The sequence below is a fragment of the Heloderma suspectum genome, chromosome 2 (genome assembly GCF_057233095.1).
Source record: "Heloderma suspectum isolate Gila_16-S chromosome 2, 16-S_ref, whole genome shotgun sequence".
In the NCBI taxonomy this organism is placed as follows: Eukaryota; Metazoa; Chordata; class Lepidosauria; order Squamata; family Helodermatidae; genus Heloderma; species Heloderma suspectum.
Window position 1 is genome coordinate 245,281,107 of NC_139459.1, and position 20,454 is coordinate 245,301,560.

At 43.8% G+C, this 20,454-nt stretch overlaps 1 protein-coding gene across 1 annotated transcript in view; it reads right to left on the reverse strand.

Annotated features, from left to right (window-relative positions):
* The window catches only part of HTR4 (5-hydroxytryptamine receptor 4), a 317,066-nt gene that overhangs the window by 104,470 nt on the left and 192,142 nt on the right, over nt 1–20,454 (reverse strand). The window contains exon 4 of the mRNA XM_084832398.1: nt 17,106–17,306. Coding sequence (XP_084688524.1) covers nt 17,106–17,306 — 201 coding nt within the window. The remainder of the gene's footprint in view (nt 1–17,105; nt 17,307–20,454) is intronic.

Genomic DNA, 20,454 nt, shown 5'->3' on the forward strand with positions numbered 1-20,454 from the left:
TCCATAAACCAAAAAGGATGGTGGCCAGCTAAAGGATGAGCAGAAGCCAGCAAGCAAAGGCAAGACATAAGTACAGAAGTGATGATATGGCTCCTAAGAGTTAAGTCACAAGAGCTAGGATTTCTACCCACAGCCAGCAGTAGTTGAAAGAGAGCTATGGTGAGATGTGCCCTTTCCCTGCCATTTGGTGGCAATGCCCCTCCTGGAAAGGGAAGGCGCCCCTCTTAAAGCTAAAGACATTGCTTTCTGCCAATTAACATGCCTGGCATCCATACGTGTGTCTGTCATAAAATAACAGGATCACATTAAGCTGTGCTTTTTGAGAGAAAAGTAAAAATGTTAACAGCCCCAGCAGATTTTACATCAGCAAGCACACATTAGCTAATGTGTCACAATAGCATCTTCCAAGTTACAGTACACCAAGGCAGATTTAGGCAGACAGCTTTGACTATTTTATTTTTACAATCACAAGTCTCCATTTGAAAACAACACCCACTTTTCTATTCCATGCACTTGTGCGTGTGCGTGTGGGGTGGTGGTGGCTGTTTTGCTTCTGTGTGGGCACACTACTTTTGATGAGCGCAGCTGGTGAAGGTCCATTCCATGGGCAACAGTATTTTGCTGCTATCTTTACTGTGTCAGATGGCCTCCCTCCTGCAAGATCTCCCTCCCCACCACATTTTTGGAGAGACCCCTACTGGAGAGTGCTGAATAACGCTTGTTGCTGTGCTGGCAGGAAAATGGCATTTTGCAGAGAATATTTACATAGATAGAATACAAAGTGTTTTCACTCTGCAGCAAGAGGAAAGAACATGATTAGACAGAGAGGAAAATGAGGAAATGAAAGGACTGCAAATTCCCCTGGCAATTAACACATTGAATCAGGAGTAGCAAAATGATATGGAAATCATCCGGAAATGTTTCCAATTAACCACAGTGAAGAGACCATTCAGCCAGACAGTTCTGCTCCACAGGTTTATGAACTTTTTTTTATCATTTGCAGCTGACAGAATCATTCTGAGTTAAGGCTTAACTGTTAAGAAAACTCTTAAAGCAAGAATTACTACTATAAAAATGGTGTCTTGAGATGCCATACTTCTTGTTTCTCAATGTCCACTGCTGTATTTGTCTGTTCACACATCTATCCACATGTACACACCTACCTACCTACCTACACACACACACACACACACACATGCACCAGTCAATGCAACTTTCCTACTTGTCCAATAAAGCTGGCTTTAGGCTGTTGCGAACAGGAATGTTACCATATGAAAGAGAGGGCATTTGGTCATGGAAAATGTAGATGCAGTTCACAATTAGTCCAAAGTATCCTCTGTATATTTAATATTATTTTCTTTTTGAAGTACATTAAATATATATTACTGATAAGGAAGTTCTACATTTGCAGCAAAAATGCTAACCAGGCACTCACACCATTTAGGCTACATTTCAATTCTAAATATATTTGACTTGGACTACACACATCTCCCTATTATTACAACTGGTGTAATAATTACAATTCTTATTCTGTGAAACACAGAATCAACAGAATCAATCAAGACAGAAAAATTGTGGAGGGTTTTATGGCTACAGCCAAGCTCTAGACTGATGTTTCTGCAAGAGTACCCTCTTTCATGATATGATTAATTGCTTTTGAAATTCATGGAAGTTTCAAAAGCAGTTTGTGATGCAGCATTAAGGGTCTACTGTTCTCAGAAAAAAAAAAAGCAGTGTGGGGGAAGCAGGTTCTACTCTGTGCGTACAAGCCCCTGGGAATAGCCAAGCAGGTCTTCAGATTTCTATTTGAAATAATTGAATACAGCCCATCAAAACAGTTGTGTCCAGTCCACTGGTTTTGTTTTTTGAAGTTCACATGTAGTATTCAAATACCACCTAATAAAGTATCTGGAAAACCTATCAGTTGCTCAGTATTACACTTGCAGATCTGCTCTGTACAGAAAAGTATATACTAATGTCCACATTAAGCACTATGTTCAGACTAGGTATCCGGCCTGAGTTAATTTGTTAGCCATATTCATCCATCCTAATATTAATCTGGGACTTATTCAGTTAGGCACATGGCAGTTCCACTTGCAAATGTTTCCACCCACACATATTTTCTGATATGAGCACATTGTGGTGAGTTGAGACTAAAAGGTCAATGCTATCAACAGGTAAGCAAAACTACCAGTGTACAATAAAAGAAGAAGAAAAAAGAAATCCCAACTAATCTGTCACTTCCCCCACAACTTGTGAGAAGAGCAGAATAGGGTATTGCCTCCTTCATGCTCACAACTTGGATGTTTTCATTTTCAGAATATACAAAGCTGGTTGTGGATGTTGCGGGAGTCACTTAATGGCAACCATCAATTGCTTTGGGAGAAAGGTGACTCTTAGAGTGAAGCTAAACCTGCAGCCTGCCCCTGATGAACCCAGCACCTTTTCCTCCAGAATTCAATGGGGAGCCACTGACTGGGTTCACACAATGCGATAACCCACACTCAAGAGTTGAGTATGGGTTGAATGTGGGTTGTTATTGAACCGTGGGTTATTGCTGAAATGTAGGTTATCATGTTGGCTGAACCTAGCCACAATAACAAACCATGGTTTGTTAACCACAAACAATCCAGAGTTCACAACCTAACAACAAACCATAGGTTCTCTTCATGGGTTGTTCATGGTTAACAAACCATGAGTTGTTAGTATGGCTGGGTTCAGACAACATGATAAAACAGGTTGCTTACCTGTAACTGTGGTTCTTCAAGTGGTCACCTGTGAACTCACACATATGGGTTATGCACCTGCACAGAACAGCTATTTGGAACATTCTAGAGCTAAACAGAGTTTTCGGTGGGAGCCCCTCCCACCTCCTCTGCACACGCTCCGGGCATGGCTCCCACTTGTCTCTCAGTTCCAAGTTCACTACAGCAGAGGAAAAGAAAGAAAGTGAGGCATCAAAGTGGGGAGGAGGGTGGGTTGTGCAAGTTCACAGTTGACCACTCAAAGAACCACAGTTACAGGTAAGCAACCTGTCTTTCTTCTTTGTTGCCTCAGTGACTCACACATATGGGTGATTAAAAAGCAAGAAGACTTACCAGATGAGGGAGATGTCAAGCCAAAATCAAAGAAAGGACTTCCCTGCCAAAGGCTGTGTCAGCACAGGCTCAAATGTCAAGATGATAATACTGGGTGAATGTAGAGGGTTGAGCCCAGGTTGCTGTGCTGCATAGCTGTGAGAGTGGAATACCACTGAGGAAAGTAGTGAAGGAAGTGACAGCTCAAGTGGAGTGTCCTTTAACTTATGTGTGGACTGGTAGATGAGCCAGTTGGTAGGCTAGCTGTATAGTTGAAACTACCAAGTTGGCAAGGTATTGGATGGTCCTTCCAGGGCCCAGAGTGACACACGAATGGTTGAGTAGATTTCCGAAAGGAAAATGTTCTTGAAACATAAAATAAGAGCACTCTCCTAACATCAAGAGAGTGTAACGACTTCCACTGGGGAAGTAGGTTGCAGAAGAAAAGTTGGAAGAACAATATCTTGAGACAAGTGAAATGGTGATATGACTTCAGGAAGGAATAAGCAATTTGGATGGAGGACCACCTTGTCCTTATGGAAGTGAAGGAATGGTGGGTCATGCTGTGATGAGCTGAGCTGAGCTGATGAGCTGAGGTGATGGCGACAAGGAAGACTACTTTCATAGTGAGGAGTCAAAGATCACATGTGGCCAGAGGTTCAAAAGGTTTAGTTGTTGGGTTAATACCACTGAGAGACTCCATATCGGTACTGGAGGAGGAGTTGGTGGGTAGAGGTTAGCAAGGCCCTTAAGGAATCTTTTGATCCTAGTGTGAGCAAACACAGAAGATCTCTTGATATTCTCATGATTGGCTGATGCAGCTGCTAAATAAATCTTAATCAATGAAAGAGCTAAGTCTTTGTTCTTTAACAAAAGCAAAAAAAGTCTGATATACTGGGAAGATCACAAGAGACAGGATTTTGATGTGTTGATACAACAAAAGTTTGAAAAGTTTGCCACTTGGCTGAGTATGAGGCCTGAGTGGAGAGTCTGAGTGAGGCACTCAGGACTTCTGTCTTGGGGCTGGTTATCCCCCATGCCATGAGGCAAAGAGACTTGAGATCTGGGTGTTTGATTTTGCCATCATTGATCGAGAGTATGTCTGGATGAAGAGGGAGACAGGTGAAGATGCAGTTGGACAGAAGAAGCAGTATTGTGACCCATGGCTGCTGGGACCACCATGGGACACCAAGATGGGACATCGCTTGATGGAAGGCTTGAATGCCTGGAGGGCTTTGGCAATGGCCCAAGGTTCTAGTTGGTTGATATGTAATGCTCAATCCTGTTGAGAACAAAGGCCTCTGGCCATAAGAGAGAAGCAGTGGGCTCCCCACCTCCAAAATGATGCATCTGTAATGATGGTCACAGAGGGACAGAGAGTGAAATCTGAAGCCCTGGAATAGGGATGTACGAAAGTCACTTACCTTTTCGCGGATTATGTTGATGGGGGGGGGCGTTCCATCCCTCCCCCCGGAATCCTTGCCGGGGGGGGAGGCGGTCCGTTCCTCCCCCCCAGAATCCTCCACGGCCGGCTGTGCTCCACGGCAGCTCCGCGGAGCAGCTGGCCAGGCCCAGCCCAGGCCAGAGCCATCCGCAGCCGGATTTCCGGCCGCGGAGGGCTCTGGGGAAAAAAAACAAAAAAACCCCGCATACGCAAATGGCAGCAGCTACGGCCGCTGCCATTTGCATTCCTTATTTTTGGCCGTCTTAATCTACGTAAATATTTACGTAGGCTAAAATAGTGAATCGAAAAGGGACGCAAATAGCGCCCGCTACACTATTTGCGTTCCCCTTTATTTTCGCCGTCATAGTCTACATAAATATTTACGTAGACTAAGATGGCCAAAAATAAGGAATGCAAATGGCGGCAGCCTTAGCCGCCGCCATTTGCATACATGGTTGTTGTTTTTTTTACCCAGCCATGATAGGCTATGTAAATCTTTATGTAGCCCATCACTTCTTGTAAAAAAACCCCAAAAAACACAAGACTGCAAATGGCGGTGGTGGTGACTGGTCGGAAGACCAGCTGCCGCCGCCGCAGCCACCACTGGAGCCACCGCCACCCAGAACATCTGCCCCAGGTAAGTCTTGTCCCGGGGGGGATCCGCAGGGAGGCGGGGGGTGGCAGGCCGTTCCGCCACGGAGTTTGGGGGGCCAAATGCACTGGCATTCAGCCTCACTGAAATCCGTGGCGGAATTCTCTGACATCCCTACCCTGGAAAAGGTTTGTTAGGTTCATCCACCACCAGAGGAAGTATTGAACTGGTTACAGGAGGCATAAGAGATGAGTTTATGAGTCTTTTTCTGGATCAAAGTTTCTGTGGAAACTGGAGTGGTCGCATATAGAATCGTGCTAGTGATATGACTGATATGGTGGATGCCATAAGAACTAGGAGGTGCTGGACCTTTATTGCCGAGGCACTAGGGTGATAGGCAGAGGTGTCGTGCCAGGTGCCAAAGAGTATGAGCTCTGTCCTGTGGTAGATAGGTGTGTTCCTGAGTAGAGTCAGGAAAAGACCCTATGAATTGTCTGGTTTGGGATGGTAGGAGACAGGACTTCTCCCAGTTGGTTCACAGACTGAGGGATTCAATGAATACAAGTGCAGTATCGACGTTGGAGGAAAGGCAGTGTTGGGAGGACACGCCAAAGAGCCAATCATCGATACGTGGAAAAACTATGACGTTCTGAAGTTAGCCAGAAGAGGTGGGCTGTCAGGGTGGAAACTGAGCCAATAGAGCCCCAGAGCAGTTCTGATTCTGAGGAGGAACAGCAATCCGTGGGAGAGGAGCTTGCTCATCTCTCACAAGCACAGCAGCTGGCAGAGATTCCTCCTGCCATCATTCCTGCGATAGATAGTGAACCTGGCAGAGAGAGAGCACTGGAGGGGGGCTTGCTGGGAGACGCAGATGCAGGGAGCGACGACAGATGGAGGGCGTAGAAAGGAGGTGTAGTGCTCACTTGGCGCGCAAACAACGGTCATGTCCCGAGGACCCAAGGGAAAGAGGGAGGATCTCTCCATAGCCCATAAGTTCAGGGTCTTCCCGTGGTTCCCCTTCAAATGGGTACCAACTGCCTTACCTGGAGCTTAGGCTACTCTGCTATCTTTCCCCAGTGCTGTTCCTTGCTTTGTCGCTAGTGATTAGTATCTGAAAGAGTCATAAAGTAATAAAGGAATAAAGTCTTGGAAATAATTCCTCATCGTCTGTGTCCTGAGTTGGCTATTGGTGGGGACTGCAAGAGGCAGCTAGGGCGCTCCTGACATGGGCAGAGATGGAGTGGTAAGCTCGTAAAGTCTGGGACTGAAGTCAGTTCTGGCTGCATGGTTTCAGGAGCTCTGTAGACTGTATGCAAGGGTGGTGCATGACTAGGAACTTGTTTAGGCTGTTCCGAGTGATGAGGTGAGCGAGAGCTGCGTTGGTGGTAGAAGCGTTCTATATTTTTGAAGGGATGAGTCTCTCGGTACACAGAGAGGCTCCAGAGAGAAACGTGCCGGTGAGCAGATAGCAGACACTGAACCCAGACATTGGATATCATCCAGGGAATTATGAATCCAAGGAAGTTGTAATTTCCTCAGGATTGGAATTGGTCGCATAGGGAACCTCGAGTTTGTTGAAGTTTGTGATAGTTGTGCTGGAGTCGAGGTTGGCTTGGGTTCAATCTCAGATTTGACCCTTAGAGATGTCTTTTTCTTTTTGTTTTTCTGTCCCGGGGTCCGAGGATTAGCAGATTGTTTGTTTCGGGACTTGGTCTGTTTGAGCTGCCCAGTATTGACCATTGGTGGCAAAGGACTGGTCTTGAGCTGTTGTTTCAGAGTTGCAGCTGAAGCTGTCAGTACTGGATGGGCAGAGTTCCTGATTTGGGGGGAAAATGCCCAGAAGGAGTCTCCATGAGTGGAGATGGTGTCGGAGGAGGCTTTTTGCATATAGATGCCAATGCTGTATACGAAGGCTGGTTTAGTGCGGCTGTATCGGAAGCTTTGAGAGCTTGCTCCCAAAGTAGGGTGCAGAGACATGCCTTTCTGTTTCTCCTAGCCTGCATTGTAAAGGCTCTGCAGTAGGTGCAGGATTCTATGTCATGTGCCTCCCCAAGGCAAAGAAGGTAGTCGGGATGCCAGTGAGTGAGCAGTATTTTCTTGCTACAGCAGGTGCAGTGTTTGAAGAAGGCCTTGGAAGGGTTGAAAAAAGGGGGGAAAGAACTCAGAGAAAAAGGAAAGTAGGAAAGAAGAAAGGGAGAAGCTCTGTTCAATATCCCGGTGGGACAGAGAAGTATAATAATTTTGAAATAGTTGCCGTGAGACAAGTACATTCCAAATTGCAGACAAAAAAGAACTGAGAGGTAAGTGGGAGCCATGCCTGGAGTGTGCACAGAAGAGGTGGGCGGGGCTCCCATCTAAAGCTCCATTTAGCTCTAGATTGTTCCAAATAGCTGTTCTGCACAGGAGCATAACCCCTATGTGTGAGTCACAGAGACCACAAAGAAGAACCCATGTTCTTCTTTGAACCCACACTCAACCCACAGTCAACTCTTGAGTGTGGGTTATCGTGTTGTCTGAGCTCACCCATTGAGAATTGAGCCAGCCCTCATCTATGTTACCAGCGCCACTGGTTCTGCATTTTAGTGTGATGCCAAGGGTGCTGTTGGATCTTGAGAACATTAGACTGTGGTAGAATCCTAGGTGTTAAGAGTGGGACAAAGTGGGAGAATATTAGAACCTGGCTTTGATAATTTAGATCAGGGGTGGGCAAGTTGTGACCCACAAGTTGCCCATCCCTGATCTAAATTTTTGGGCTGACAACTCCCATCAGCCCTGGCCTGCACAGCCAATGATGAAGGATCATGGGAGGTGTGGGCCAAAACATCTTCTGGAGGGAAACAAATTGCCCATCCCTGGTCTATAGGAAGGCAAGGAAGGGCATGTTGGGGACTGTGTCACTCTCTGCATCAAGGCGGGCATAGCATCAGCCTAGAAACCTCAAAAAAGGCAGACTCCTCCAAGGAATTGCTGTGGCCCCAATTACCAGGCCCCAAGAGTAATTCAGTACTGAGGACATGCTACAAATGTGTATTTTGGAACACTGACTTCTGAACACACACACACACACACTAACAGGATTCATTTAGCCACTTCAGTCTCAATCCCATTGCTTCCCTCCGAAGTTCTTACTTCCTTTTCTTTAACAGTTCTCCTTCATTACATCTGAACAGGCAACACACCTTTAAAGAGAAATGGGGTTCACTTCTGGGTAGGAAGAGGACTGAGAGTTAATGGACTCTTCATCTCTTATCTGTTTTAATTCCAGCCTTTTGGTGGAAAAAAAAGTTGCTTCCATTTCATTTGTACAGGAAATTAGCAGGCTGATCTGGAATGGAAGCAGTAGCACAGACTTTGGAAAGTTGTCTTTGAAAATAATTACTCTTGCAGTGTGACAATGGCTATTCATTCAATGTTAAAAGAAACCTCAGCCTTGCAATTTGAACAACTGCTAGTCTGACAGTTCCCTACTAGTAAGAAATTTATGCTTTCCCTTTTATTGCACCATATCTCAAAAATTAGATTCATTTCTGAACATTCTGGGCTCGATCCTTCCCTGTGTGAGGCACAACATCCACGTGCAAAGGCATTTTCACAAGATCCATCGAACTCAGGCAATGGGAGACTGCACGTGCTTCCCATATTCTTATTCAGATTAGATCTCCCTCACCTGCATTGTGGAAATTACTCAAAACTCAGAGCTCAAGTAAGTTGCAGCTCAAAATTATGAGAGCTGCATGAGAATATAGGAGGTGTTAACAACCCTCCCATTTTTTGCTTAACTGTAGTTTCAGATAAAAGATGCAGATTTACTCATGAGTAACTCCCACAGATCTCAAGCAAATGGACATGAGATTGCAACTCAGGTTAAGTTTCTACTGGGCAAAATAAGTGTGAATGAGATGCTACAGCTCATTATGCTTCAGTATCATATCTGAGAAATAAAGACATAATGCTAGTACTTGAATTCATACAAAATAATTTGATCAAGGAATTTCCTTATCTGAGCAACTAGAAAAGTATAGCTTTCTCCAGAATGCAGTTGAACCTTACAGCTATGGAATGTCAGCCACAAGAACCTAAGAGCAGCCCTGCTGGATCAGACCAAAGGCCTATCTAGTTCTCCAGCTAGGCTCTGGAGCTTCAGCTTTGGCTCAGAAATAAGGTACAAACTATAGTCAGGGCCAGAAATATTGGAACAAGGATAACTGTTTTGGCAGTTGGCCTCTGTACACCACCACATTGAAGTTGAAAGGAAACACACCCAGATGGGAGCGAAGTCAGGACTTTCAGCTGTAATTCAAGGGGTTTGACAAAAGTGGGGCACTAACCATTCAGGAAGGACAGCCACTGTAGGGATGGGGGAGAATTTCTCCCTGAAACTTCGGGGGGCCGAGTGCCAACGCATTAGGTCCTCCGAAGGTTGTTCAGGGAGAAATTCTCCGCCCCCCCCCCGGGATGGGACTTACCTTTCACGAATGTCCCTCCTGGCGGCGGGTCCCGTCGGCGGTTCGGCAGGTCTTCGTCAGGGGCGGGGGCGGCAGCCGGTTTTTCGACCAGCTGCCGCCGCCGCCATTACAAGAAAAGTTAAAAAAAAAAAAATGTCCCTGTGATAGGCTACGTAACGATTAACGTAGCCTATCACGGCTAGATTTGCAAAGTCAGCCGTGATAGGCTACGTTAATCGTCACGTAGCCTATCACAGGGGCATTTTTTTTTCTTTTGAAGTTCGTGGCCGGGGAGACAGGGTGCTTCTCCCCGGCCTGAATTTCGGCCGGGCGAGGTGGGAAGCCTTCCCCCCGGCCTGAATTTCGGCCAGGCGAGGAGGGAAGCCTCCCCCCCTGGCCTGAACTTTGGGGGGAGCAGCGAAGCGCCTCCCCCCCACCGCGAAGCAAGCTGCAAGACCAGGTAAGTGACTTTCGTGCATCCCTAACAGCCATTGGCATACACACACACACCCATCATTGGTGGCTCATAAGTAATGGAACGAATGGCTGACAAGCAGCTGCATGGCCAGGTGTGGCCTGTTTCCTGGGCACCCCATGACCAATCAGCACAGAAAAGGCCTGGAGGTGGTTCTGAGCGTTACATTGGCATTTGGTAGCTGTTCACTGGAACTCCCAACATGAGGTCCAAAGAGGTGTCCATGCAAGTGAAGGAGGCCATCATTAGGCTGAGGAAACAAAATAAACCCATCAGAGAGATAGCAAAAACAGTGGGAGTGGCCAGCACAACAGTTTGGAACATCCCGAAAAAGAAGGAATTAACTGGCAAGCTCAGCAACAGCAAAAGGCCTGGAAGACCATGGAAGACAACTGAAGTGGATGAGCACAGAATTCTGGTCATGGTGAAGAGGAACCTTTTCACAACATCTAGCCAGGTCAAAAATGCTCTTGAGGAGGTAGGCATGTCATTGTCAACATCTACAGTCAAGAGACGGCTTTATGAATGTAAATACAGAGGCTTCACAACAAGGTGCAAACCGCTGGTAATGCTCAAGAACCGAAAGGTCAGATTAGCCTTTGCCAGCAAACACCTAAAAAAGCCTGCCCAGTTCTGGAATAAGATTATTTGGACTGATGAGACCAAGATTAACTTGTACCAGAATGATGGGAAGAGAAAGGTATGGTGAAGGAAAGGAACAGCTCATGATCCAAAGCATACCACATCATCTGTCAAACATGGTGGAGGCAGTGTTATGGCATGGGCATGTATGGCTGCCAATGGAACCAGGTCACTGGTGTTTATTGATGACCTGACTGCTGATCAAAGCAGCAGGATGAATTCTGAAGTGTATAGGGCTATACTTTCTGCTCAGATTCGCCGAATGCTGCCCAACTGATAGGACGCCGCTTCATATTGCAGATGGATCATGACCCAAAACATACAGCAAAAGCTACCCCAGAGTTTCTCAAGGCAAAGAAGTGGGATGTTCTTCAATGGCCAAGTCAGTCACCTGATCTCCACCCAATAGAGCATGCTTTTCACTTACTGAAGACAAGACTGAAGGCAGAAAGACCCACAAACAAGCAGCAGCTGAAGGTAGCTGCAGTCAAGGCCTGGCAAAGCATCTCGAGGGAGGAAACTCAGCATCTGGTCATGTCCATGGGTTCCAGACTTCAGGCAGTCATTGACTGCAAAGGATTTTCATCCAGGTATTAAAGGCAATCCTTGAGTTTGAAATTATGTTGGTTTGTTCCATTACTTATGAGCCACCAATGATGGGGGGGGGGGTGTATGCCACTGGCTGTCCTTCCTGAATGGTTAGTGCCCAATTTTTGTCAAACCCCTTGAATTACAGCTGAAAGTCCTGACTTCGCTCTATCTGGGTGTTTCCTTTCAACTTCAATGTGGTGGTGTACAGAGGCCAACTGCCAAAACAGTTATCCTTGTTCCAATATTTCTGGCCCTGACTGTACATGTTATACTGAATACATAGAGTGAAGCTATGTCATCAGGTTTTCTTTACTTGCAGGTTGGGGCGGGGGCATAATTGTAGCATGCAGAGAGTGGAGGATTTCCCTCACCAGCTGTGACTGAGATGGAAATCTCTCTCTCTCACACACACACACACACACACACATACACACACGGCAGACAGCTGTGAGACTAGGACAGGCTCACCCATCACTAATCTAAAGATCCTTGTATATGGAGTTCATTTGTTTTAATCATCTGGAGCTCTCTGCTGCAATGGCATGCTCATGTGGTATAGCTGTTTATTTCTACTCTCTGGCTTGGCTCTGGCACATGGTGATCTTGATCATACAAGGTTAAATCCCGGGTCAGAGTGGGTGGATGATAAATTGATGATCCTGCATCATGGAACATGCAGTATTGGCTTTATAGACTCCCTGGTCTGTTCTAACAAGATAGTATTATTTATCTGCATCTCCCTCTATCTCTATTTTCCTATCCTCTGCTTTTAACATAAATTCATATTCCGGCTGCTTCCTCACCTGCCAGATTCCTTTGCTGACTGCAGCTGGGAGTGTTTTGCAAAGGCAGCAATGAACACAGAAACTATATATTATCAAATAAAATCTTAATAAATCAACACTCCCCCCCCCCGCCTACTCCTAAACAAACAAATGGAAAGATTTATTTTTCAAAGAGGATTCTAACATTATGCAGTGTGGGTGCTGCAGAAAGGTATGTGTTTCTGTAAAACAGTGAAAAACAGAATCTGAGACAGAGCCTTGAACCCAGAAACATGTAAGGAAACAAATGCTAGGAAGGTGGAAAGGATAAAGTACAACAGTACTTCTGTCAAGAGAATCCCAGGGGGAAACAACCAGGTCCTATGTGGCACTTTTTCACAGCCTGTGCTCATGCAGAACCTGGCTGTCAGGTCTAGTACAGTGCCAGGGATAAACTGTGTCTTAGATGCCTGCATGAATTATACTTTTTTAGGCAGAAAAAGCATATCTTACATAGCACTAATGTTATTGTTTCAGTGCCACCTATCATTTATTGCTCCCCCCTTTTTCACAAGTGAAAGTATAAGATCATGTTTGCATAAGGTCCCTGTCTGCCAAGATGTGACCAATCTGCAGGATGATGTCATCAAAGATCATCCTGATAGGGTCCTTGTAGCAAAAACCTATGTAGGACTGGACATGGGATTCAGTCCATACAGCACTGTATGATTCCCCCTTTTACAAGGAGGCATTTTCCCCTTTATGACTCTTCCTAAACAAAGCCAGGAGGACTGGCAGGAACTCTAGAACCTGGAAGAGCAGAAACTGGTATACATCTCTGCATCTGACTAAGCAGGGCTTAGGTGCTGACTTTATTTCCACATAATGGTGCAAGAACAAAATTGTTTGGGTCTTACAGTAAAACACAAAATCCCAACAATCCAGTCACAATTTCAAATAATCCAGTCATATTCACAACATCCCTCCCCTAAAATTAGGAATGTGTGGACACACCCTTCAAAATGTCACTAGTCTTCATCAAAACCCTCTTGCTCCTTTGAAATTTATCAGATTTTTTTCTAAACAAGAGTCTCAACATTTGAATCAAAATCCATCTCAGACAACTCTAGCCCCAGATCTTATCAACTGTCTTCTGCACTGAGAAAATTTATTCATCAGCCAAAGACCACACACAGGATATCTAGTGCTGGTGAGAAGCAGGTGGCATCCACAGCACACCTTGACTAACAACCAGTTTTCTGTGGGATGTGTGGAGCCCCTCTGAGAAATGTCACCAGTATTATTAAAATTCTTCTTGCTTCCCTTAAAATTCCTCAGATGCTTTGCCTGAGCAGGAACTCCTAGATTTGTTTGTAGCAGCAATGCCCAATATACAAGAAGACACACACATATACAGTTCTACATATGATAGCCTGCACGTTCCATTGAGTTATAGAAAAGTGATATATGTTTTGCAACTAATGGATATTAGGGGCTGGGATTGGCCTTGTAGGTAGTTCTGTTACCAATGTTCAACAGCACAAAACTGGGTACCTCTTTCATTTCTGTATAGGTTCTAACCCAGAGTATGAAATAAATATTACATAGCCATAACATTAGTAGTAATTCTAACCCAAATTATTGCTTTAAGATATTTAGTTGTAACAGAAAATCCCAAAGTATCCCAACAATTATTACTTTCACAGCCTTCCACAGAGTTTGGGAATCTCTCCCTTTCTGGCCCTACAGTTTTAGAGACAGTTGACATATATGTAGGGAGGTGCCAACTCACAGGATCTTATTATATAATTCTTGCAGTCAGCTTGGCTCCCCCCAAATGAACCAGTAAAGTGGGGCAGGGGCAGGGCAGAAAGTGAAGGAAGAAACTTTGTGCAGAGACTTGGTCCCTTTACTTCCTGCTACCATTTACTGGCCTTAAGTGGTCCCAGGAGGCCCCATGTCATCCATTAGGTCTTTCTATCAGCAGAAAATTATGGAAGGTTTTGCCAGTAAAAGAAACCAGCAGGGGATAGCTCCTGTCAGAGATGTGTGAGCCCAGATGGCCAGCACAGATGAAATGAAGCTCTCTTTAATTTAGGAGGCAAGACATTAATAAGCTAATCACACAGCTTAATGAAGTAATGGCTTCAGCACCATATTTCATGAGTCCATTCTGAGCACATGGACAAATGTACTCAAAGTGTTTAATGTGCAAACCATTATGGCTGTGTTTTATGAACTGAAAAGTAATCATATATTTCCATCTAGGTGTCTAGAGAAAGGCTGTTAAGAACAACCAAAGGATGTTATCAAATTATATAATTCACAAAATATTCAAAGAAAAAACATAGGTACATGGGAAGAAAGGTCATGCTACATGACTTGTGTTGATAGCTCCTTTTGTAATACTTCCTGTAATGTTCCAGAGCCAGTGTTACCTCTGATCAGTTATAGATTATTTGGGGTGTGGTGGGGAATTACTTGTAAGTTTCCTGCTGAATACTGGAATTCTGTCCCACTTTGTACAGGCACTATAATCTCCTGGGGGTTATAGCACCTTAACATAGAGTTCTCATAATAAATATCAGCTGTTGGCATGACAGTGCCAAGTATAGAGTAAATCTGCACTATTCCAGTGATGAGTTCATGCTTTTGCACTCCCCAGGCCAATGGGCTTCAAACCTGTGTTCAGCTATGGCAATTTGCTGTTTCAATTTGAACAGTCAGTGAGTGCAGGTGTATTCCTCCCCATCAATACATCTACCAATTGCAGATCCATTCCCTCCACTACTGCATCATTGAGAGCCACTTTGCTGACCAGCTAGATGTGATACAGAAGATCCATGAACAAAATCTTCAAAGAAGGGGAAAACCTGTTATGAGCAACATTCATTCATTTCTATACCAATCAATTTCTATACCACCCAATAGCTATGGTTCTTTGGGTGGTTTAAAAAGATTAATTTAATATTGGGGACAACAGTGTGGAGGAAAAGCATTAAATACTTCCTCCCCAGTTCCAGCATCCAGAGTGGATGCTGTTTATTTTATGGTATTTTTAAATACAGTTGATTCTGTCATGGTTCTTCCGCATCATGCTTATGTGTCCCAACTTATATTGACAAAAGGGGAGGTCTGCCTTCATGGAATCCAGTGACTTTGGGATTCCTTTGACCCCAATGCTAACTCAGGGCACAACAGGATAAATGTACATAGCACATAAGGAGCAAAAACCTATTTCCAGCATTGCTCTAGCAACAGCGGCATACAAGAAAATTGTTGCAAATTCTACTTTCATATGTTGTGAATTTTAGCAGCCATTTTCTTAGAAAAGACCTACTGTTAGAAACTAGAAGAAATGTAGTGAGGAATAGGATGGGCCTTGGAAGCCGAGTTCAAATATTTTTGCTCCAGGGTGCTGATTACTGGAGGTCTACAGCAAAAAGGAAAAACCAGACCAGTAAAAGAAGCATGAAACCTGCTACAGAAAGATCTACCCCACAATACACATTTCCATCTGGCGAATGCGTAAGCAGAAATTATCCAGCCTTCTAGCCTGTAGGGGCAGCTTCAGACTATAAGGTCAGGAGGAGTTAAGTTGCTACATTTGGCAAATTACTACCATGAATTCCAGTTACATCACCCAGTGCTTAAGGTGTTATCAACTATCAACTAAAATTGCTTGTCAACATGATCATCTTAACTGACAATTTTCACAGCCCACAAGTAACATTTATATGGGGGTTGGAGGGGTGAAGGTTAGAACTGCTGTTAAATTTGAAATCCAGATTTAAAATTTGCTGCAAACTTTTAATTTTGTATTTGGGAGTCTGATGTGTATCTGCAACAGTGTGAAGTGTCTCATAGAGATTCCCAAGCCTTGCTATAGTACTACTGGACCTTTTTGCCACTGTTAATCAAAATTCAGCAGTTGCTGCAGGACTAGGACATGTGTAATCTGTACTTACATTTCTGGAAATGACATGCCTGAGCTCAAGTCAGTGAGTAACTGTCATCTTCTCATCTGGAATGTCTTCCTTCTAAAGCCTGAGGTGTGGGGACTCAGTAGTTATTCTTTGTGAGGGAAACGCACTCTACACTCAAGGGCACTTCCATCTATTTCTACTTACTATCTCTAGACGCTAGACTCTAGAGCTGGGGTTTCCAATGTGGTGCGCATGGTCACCAATGTTCCCACAGACACCACCCCTCTTGGCACCACCCACCAAGCTCCCTGCCCCTCCTGTTTTTTTTTTAATTTTACTTAGAGTTTTTAATGAAAAAAAATTGTTTTAAACTTGGAGGCTGGCATGCTGTAAAGTGAAGTGCTGGCTTCCAGTGCTGGTTTTATTTCCAATAATGCCTCCAGGCCTCACATCAGGGCAAATATGTGGTATGGCATTTGGAACTAAGACCCCACTTCAGCCTTGTGCTCAGTTTCTTGGCCAAGTTACTTGTCTCTGAGCCCCATCAGTTTGCCTTTGTGAAATGGGTTTTGGAGCAGAAAACTGTAGGTTCAAAAGACTGGTTTTGGAGTTCAGATCCCACTTCTGTCCTGTACTACGTTCTTGAGAAAGTTACTTTTCTTTCACTTTCACCAGTTTGCCTTCTGGGAAATGGGTATTTTGTGACTGGCTATGCTCACCATGGCAACTATTCCATGAATGGGCAAGTCTCCTCCATGACAGCCATTGTGTGAGAGCACTCACAACATTCTCTCAATGTGCCCACTGACCCAAAAAGGTTGGAGATCCCTGATCTAGAAGAGCCTTCCCCAACCTGGTGTCCTGCAGATGTGGTGCACTGTAACTCCCATCATGCCCAGCCAGCATGGCCAATGGTCAGGGATGATGGAAGTTGTAGTACAACACATCTGGAGGGCACTAGGTTAGGGGAGGCTGCTCTGAAAACAGATGCCAGGCCTGAGCTCTAGCACACAACACAGAATATTTATTTGCAGCCCTTTCATATAATGGTTTTCTCACAAGAACTCATGAAATGCAATAGGAGCAGCAGCAACAACAAGGAAAAACGAAAGTAACAGAACTTGCTTTAATATGTCTCTTTGTTCCTACCTGTCTAGTGAGATACAGCAGAGGTGGAGAATTGATGCTGTAGTGAGGAGGACATCTAGGGATGTGCGAACCAAACAGAACATCCTTCCATAAATCCAGTTATCTTGTACCAGTTCAATGGCTCCAAACGGCATCACCAAAACTGATACTAGTAAGTCAGCAAAGGCAAGAGAGACTATAAAATAATTGGTCTTGATTTTCCTGCAAGGGACACAAATGTATTGATTCAGAAGGCATCGACAGACATAAATCAACAATTTGCAGGAGGGTTTTGCCTTCTGCCTTTTAAAATGTCCATCCCTTGTTATTTTATTACTTTGTAAATCAAATCCCTGCTTGATTATTTATAATCCTATGTGGCACATGTCTGTTCAAAGAGGATATCCCATAGGTAATTCACTCTTCTTACATAAGAGCAAATCGGACATTTGCATCTAACCTGTTGAATATGCACATTAGCCTCCTTATCCACACAGGACAGGTCTGAAATTTATTAGAAGTAGTAGCCTTTCAGTAGCAATCAAAAATTCCACTTGCACTTTTGTCTGTTTTTAAAATGGAGTCGACTGTCACCCATGCTTAGCAACTCTCTTTCTAAACTATTAACATGCATAAATATTGGATAGGCTATGCTTCAGTTACTTCACCATTTCCACATTTGTACATTTATAATTTATCAGTTTAAAATACAGTTTTTAAAACTGTACGTTTATATGATGACATACATAGATATTTATGGTGATTTGCCTTCATAAACATTGGAGGAGATGCATCTTGTTTTATCTGAAGTCCTTTTATGACATTCCCCAATACAGCAGTTGTCAAGATGAGTATAAAAGAAGAATAATTTCTCACACAGACTTAATGACCTTCATTGTTTTCTGGCTCTGCTTGTGGGCATCGTTTTCCCCTTGTGTTGTGTGACCTAAGATTTTCATCTTGATGTTGACATGCATTATGGTTAGTATACTGCCAGTTGTTTCAAAAGTTTCTTATCGCAGTAACGATATCTAGGCATTGGCTTCTTCAAAGGAAAGACATCAATTTTTGAAATTTGCATACTTGGAAATTTTGGCTGGGATCAGAAGTTCTACTGTTCATGCACAGGAGAGAACTACATCAGGAAGAGCTTTGTTGGTTGCTCTCTTTTCAGCAGTTCCCACTGTTTAAGAGAAAAGGTACTTTTCTAACTGGTAGCTGCTTGTCTCTTCAGGGGTGGGAACTGCTAGAAAGAAAAACAAACTCGCTTCTGAAGGCATTCCCACTAACCTCCTCTTGCCATTGAATTATTTCCCCTTTTGCAACGTGTAGTAAAACTTATCCTGCAGCCATTCCTGACACCATTGCACACCGTGTTCCCAATCTCTGCTCTACATCATTAGCTGCTTCTTGTGGGGGAAGGAAAATGAACAATGTCATGACATCAGGGTACAACATAAATTGTACTACAGAACAATGAGGAAGAAAACTTGCCACAAGATTGCCCTTTTCCCCCAATGTTTCTTGTAACTTGCTGTTCTGCTCTAAGAGTGTTGGTCGTTTGGATTTATTTGATAAAGGAAACCAGGACATCAGTTATCAAATAAATTAAATGAAAGGCTACATATAAATACAATGTCTGCACTGCATAAAGATTATCACATGAGACAGGTTATCATATGAATAACTGATCTTTTAGCTTGCACTTGATTTGGGGAGTTTGTCTTTTGAATCTGCATAGCAGTCATAAAAAATGTAAATTAATTAACTTCAACAAGAGATATCTTACTCCTTCAGGCCGTATTTACTTGTCTAGAGAAATTTCACAACCATATAAAATCTACTATAGTCATAGTTCCGTCTGCAAAATCAAACTGCGTTACAAGTTGATTAGACAACTTTGATGAATGGTGTGTTCTTCAAGCACTTCAGACCCAAAATAACTAGAGCAGGGCAATATCTGGAACATTCTATTACTCTATTCATTATGATTTCTGCAGGCAAGTATTTTTTTATTTTTAGACACTGTGTCTGAAACAGAAGTGAAACTATGAGAATCCTTTTATTTGCTACTGGGGCTTTAACATAGAACAATAGCAAAAATCTATTCAAAATGTAATTGATGGCCACTGTTACTGAGAAGTCTAACAGACTTCCTCGAATTGTCAGGTTTGGACACATGGTAAAAAAGAAGAAGGAGGGGATAAAATTGTGACTCATGATTGGATCAAAAACAGTACTTAGTTTTCAACTTGTACTTGTCATTTTTGTTGAACAAATCAGGAAATCCTTTGGATAGGTTAGCGTGAACAATTTCTGTACTTTGGAACATCTTTTTAAAATAAACTAACAACAGCCACCTTGAGTGCCATTTCTGGCAGAAAGATGGGGTACAAATAACATAAATAAATAAACATATTTCCCTTCAACGAGTCATCTCTGGCCTGAGCATATTTGGTTAGTTTAGTCTTTCTTCAGATAATTTATCCATGCCTTTATAATCCTCAAATCTCTCCCCTAAAACCTTTCCTGTTTGTCAACATTCCTATGCTCAGAAATTAACATTATACACCAGGTGAGGTCAAAAGATGAGTTTTGTTGAGCCAAAGTCCATCCAATTCAGCATTCTGTTTCTCATAGAGGTGTTTGCATATCCCTTCTCACATTTTCTAAGGTGTCTATCCAAGCTTCTCAGGCAATTTTGCTTTTTCTCAGCCTTGCTACCAGATAACTTTTATTGGGTGACCATCCTCCACCCCTTGGCAAATGAGCTATGGGGTTCCACAGGATACCATTCTGTCCCCTATGTTATTTAACATCTATTTGAAGCCATTGGGAGAGTTCATTAGGGGTCTTGGAGCCAAATGCCATCAGTATGCTGACCATCATTATGCTAATGACACACAGCTCTATCTCCCTGTGACATCTGCATCAGGTGAGGCTGTGCAAGTCCTGGATCAGTGCCTAGATGCAATAATGGGCTGGATTACGGCCAATAAACTGAATCCTGGCAAGATGGAAGCCTTGTGGGTGAGTCGTTCCCGGGTCTGGGAGATAGGCTTATTGCCTGTTCTGCATGGGGTTGTGCTCCCTCTGAAAGATCAGGTTCATAGTCTGGGAGTATTCCTAGATCCATCACTGTTGCTGGAGGCCCAAGTTGCCATGGCAAGTTGGAGTATATTTTACCAGCTTTGGCTTGTTCACCAGGTACAGCCTCTCCCGGACAGGGATAGTTTGGCCACAATGGTCCAAGTGCTAGTAACTTCAGGACTGGATTACTGCAATGTGCTCTATGTGGTGCTGCCATTAAGGCTGCTCCAGAAGCTGGTGCAGAATGCAGCAGCTCAGCTGTTATCAGGAGCTGCCCCTT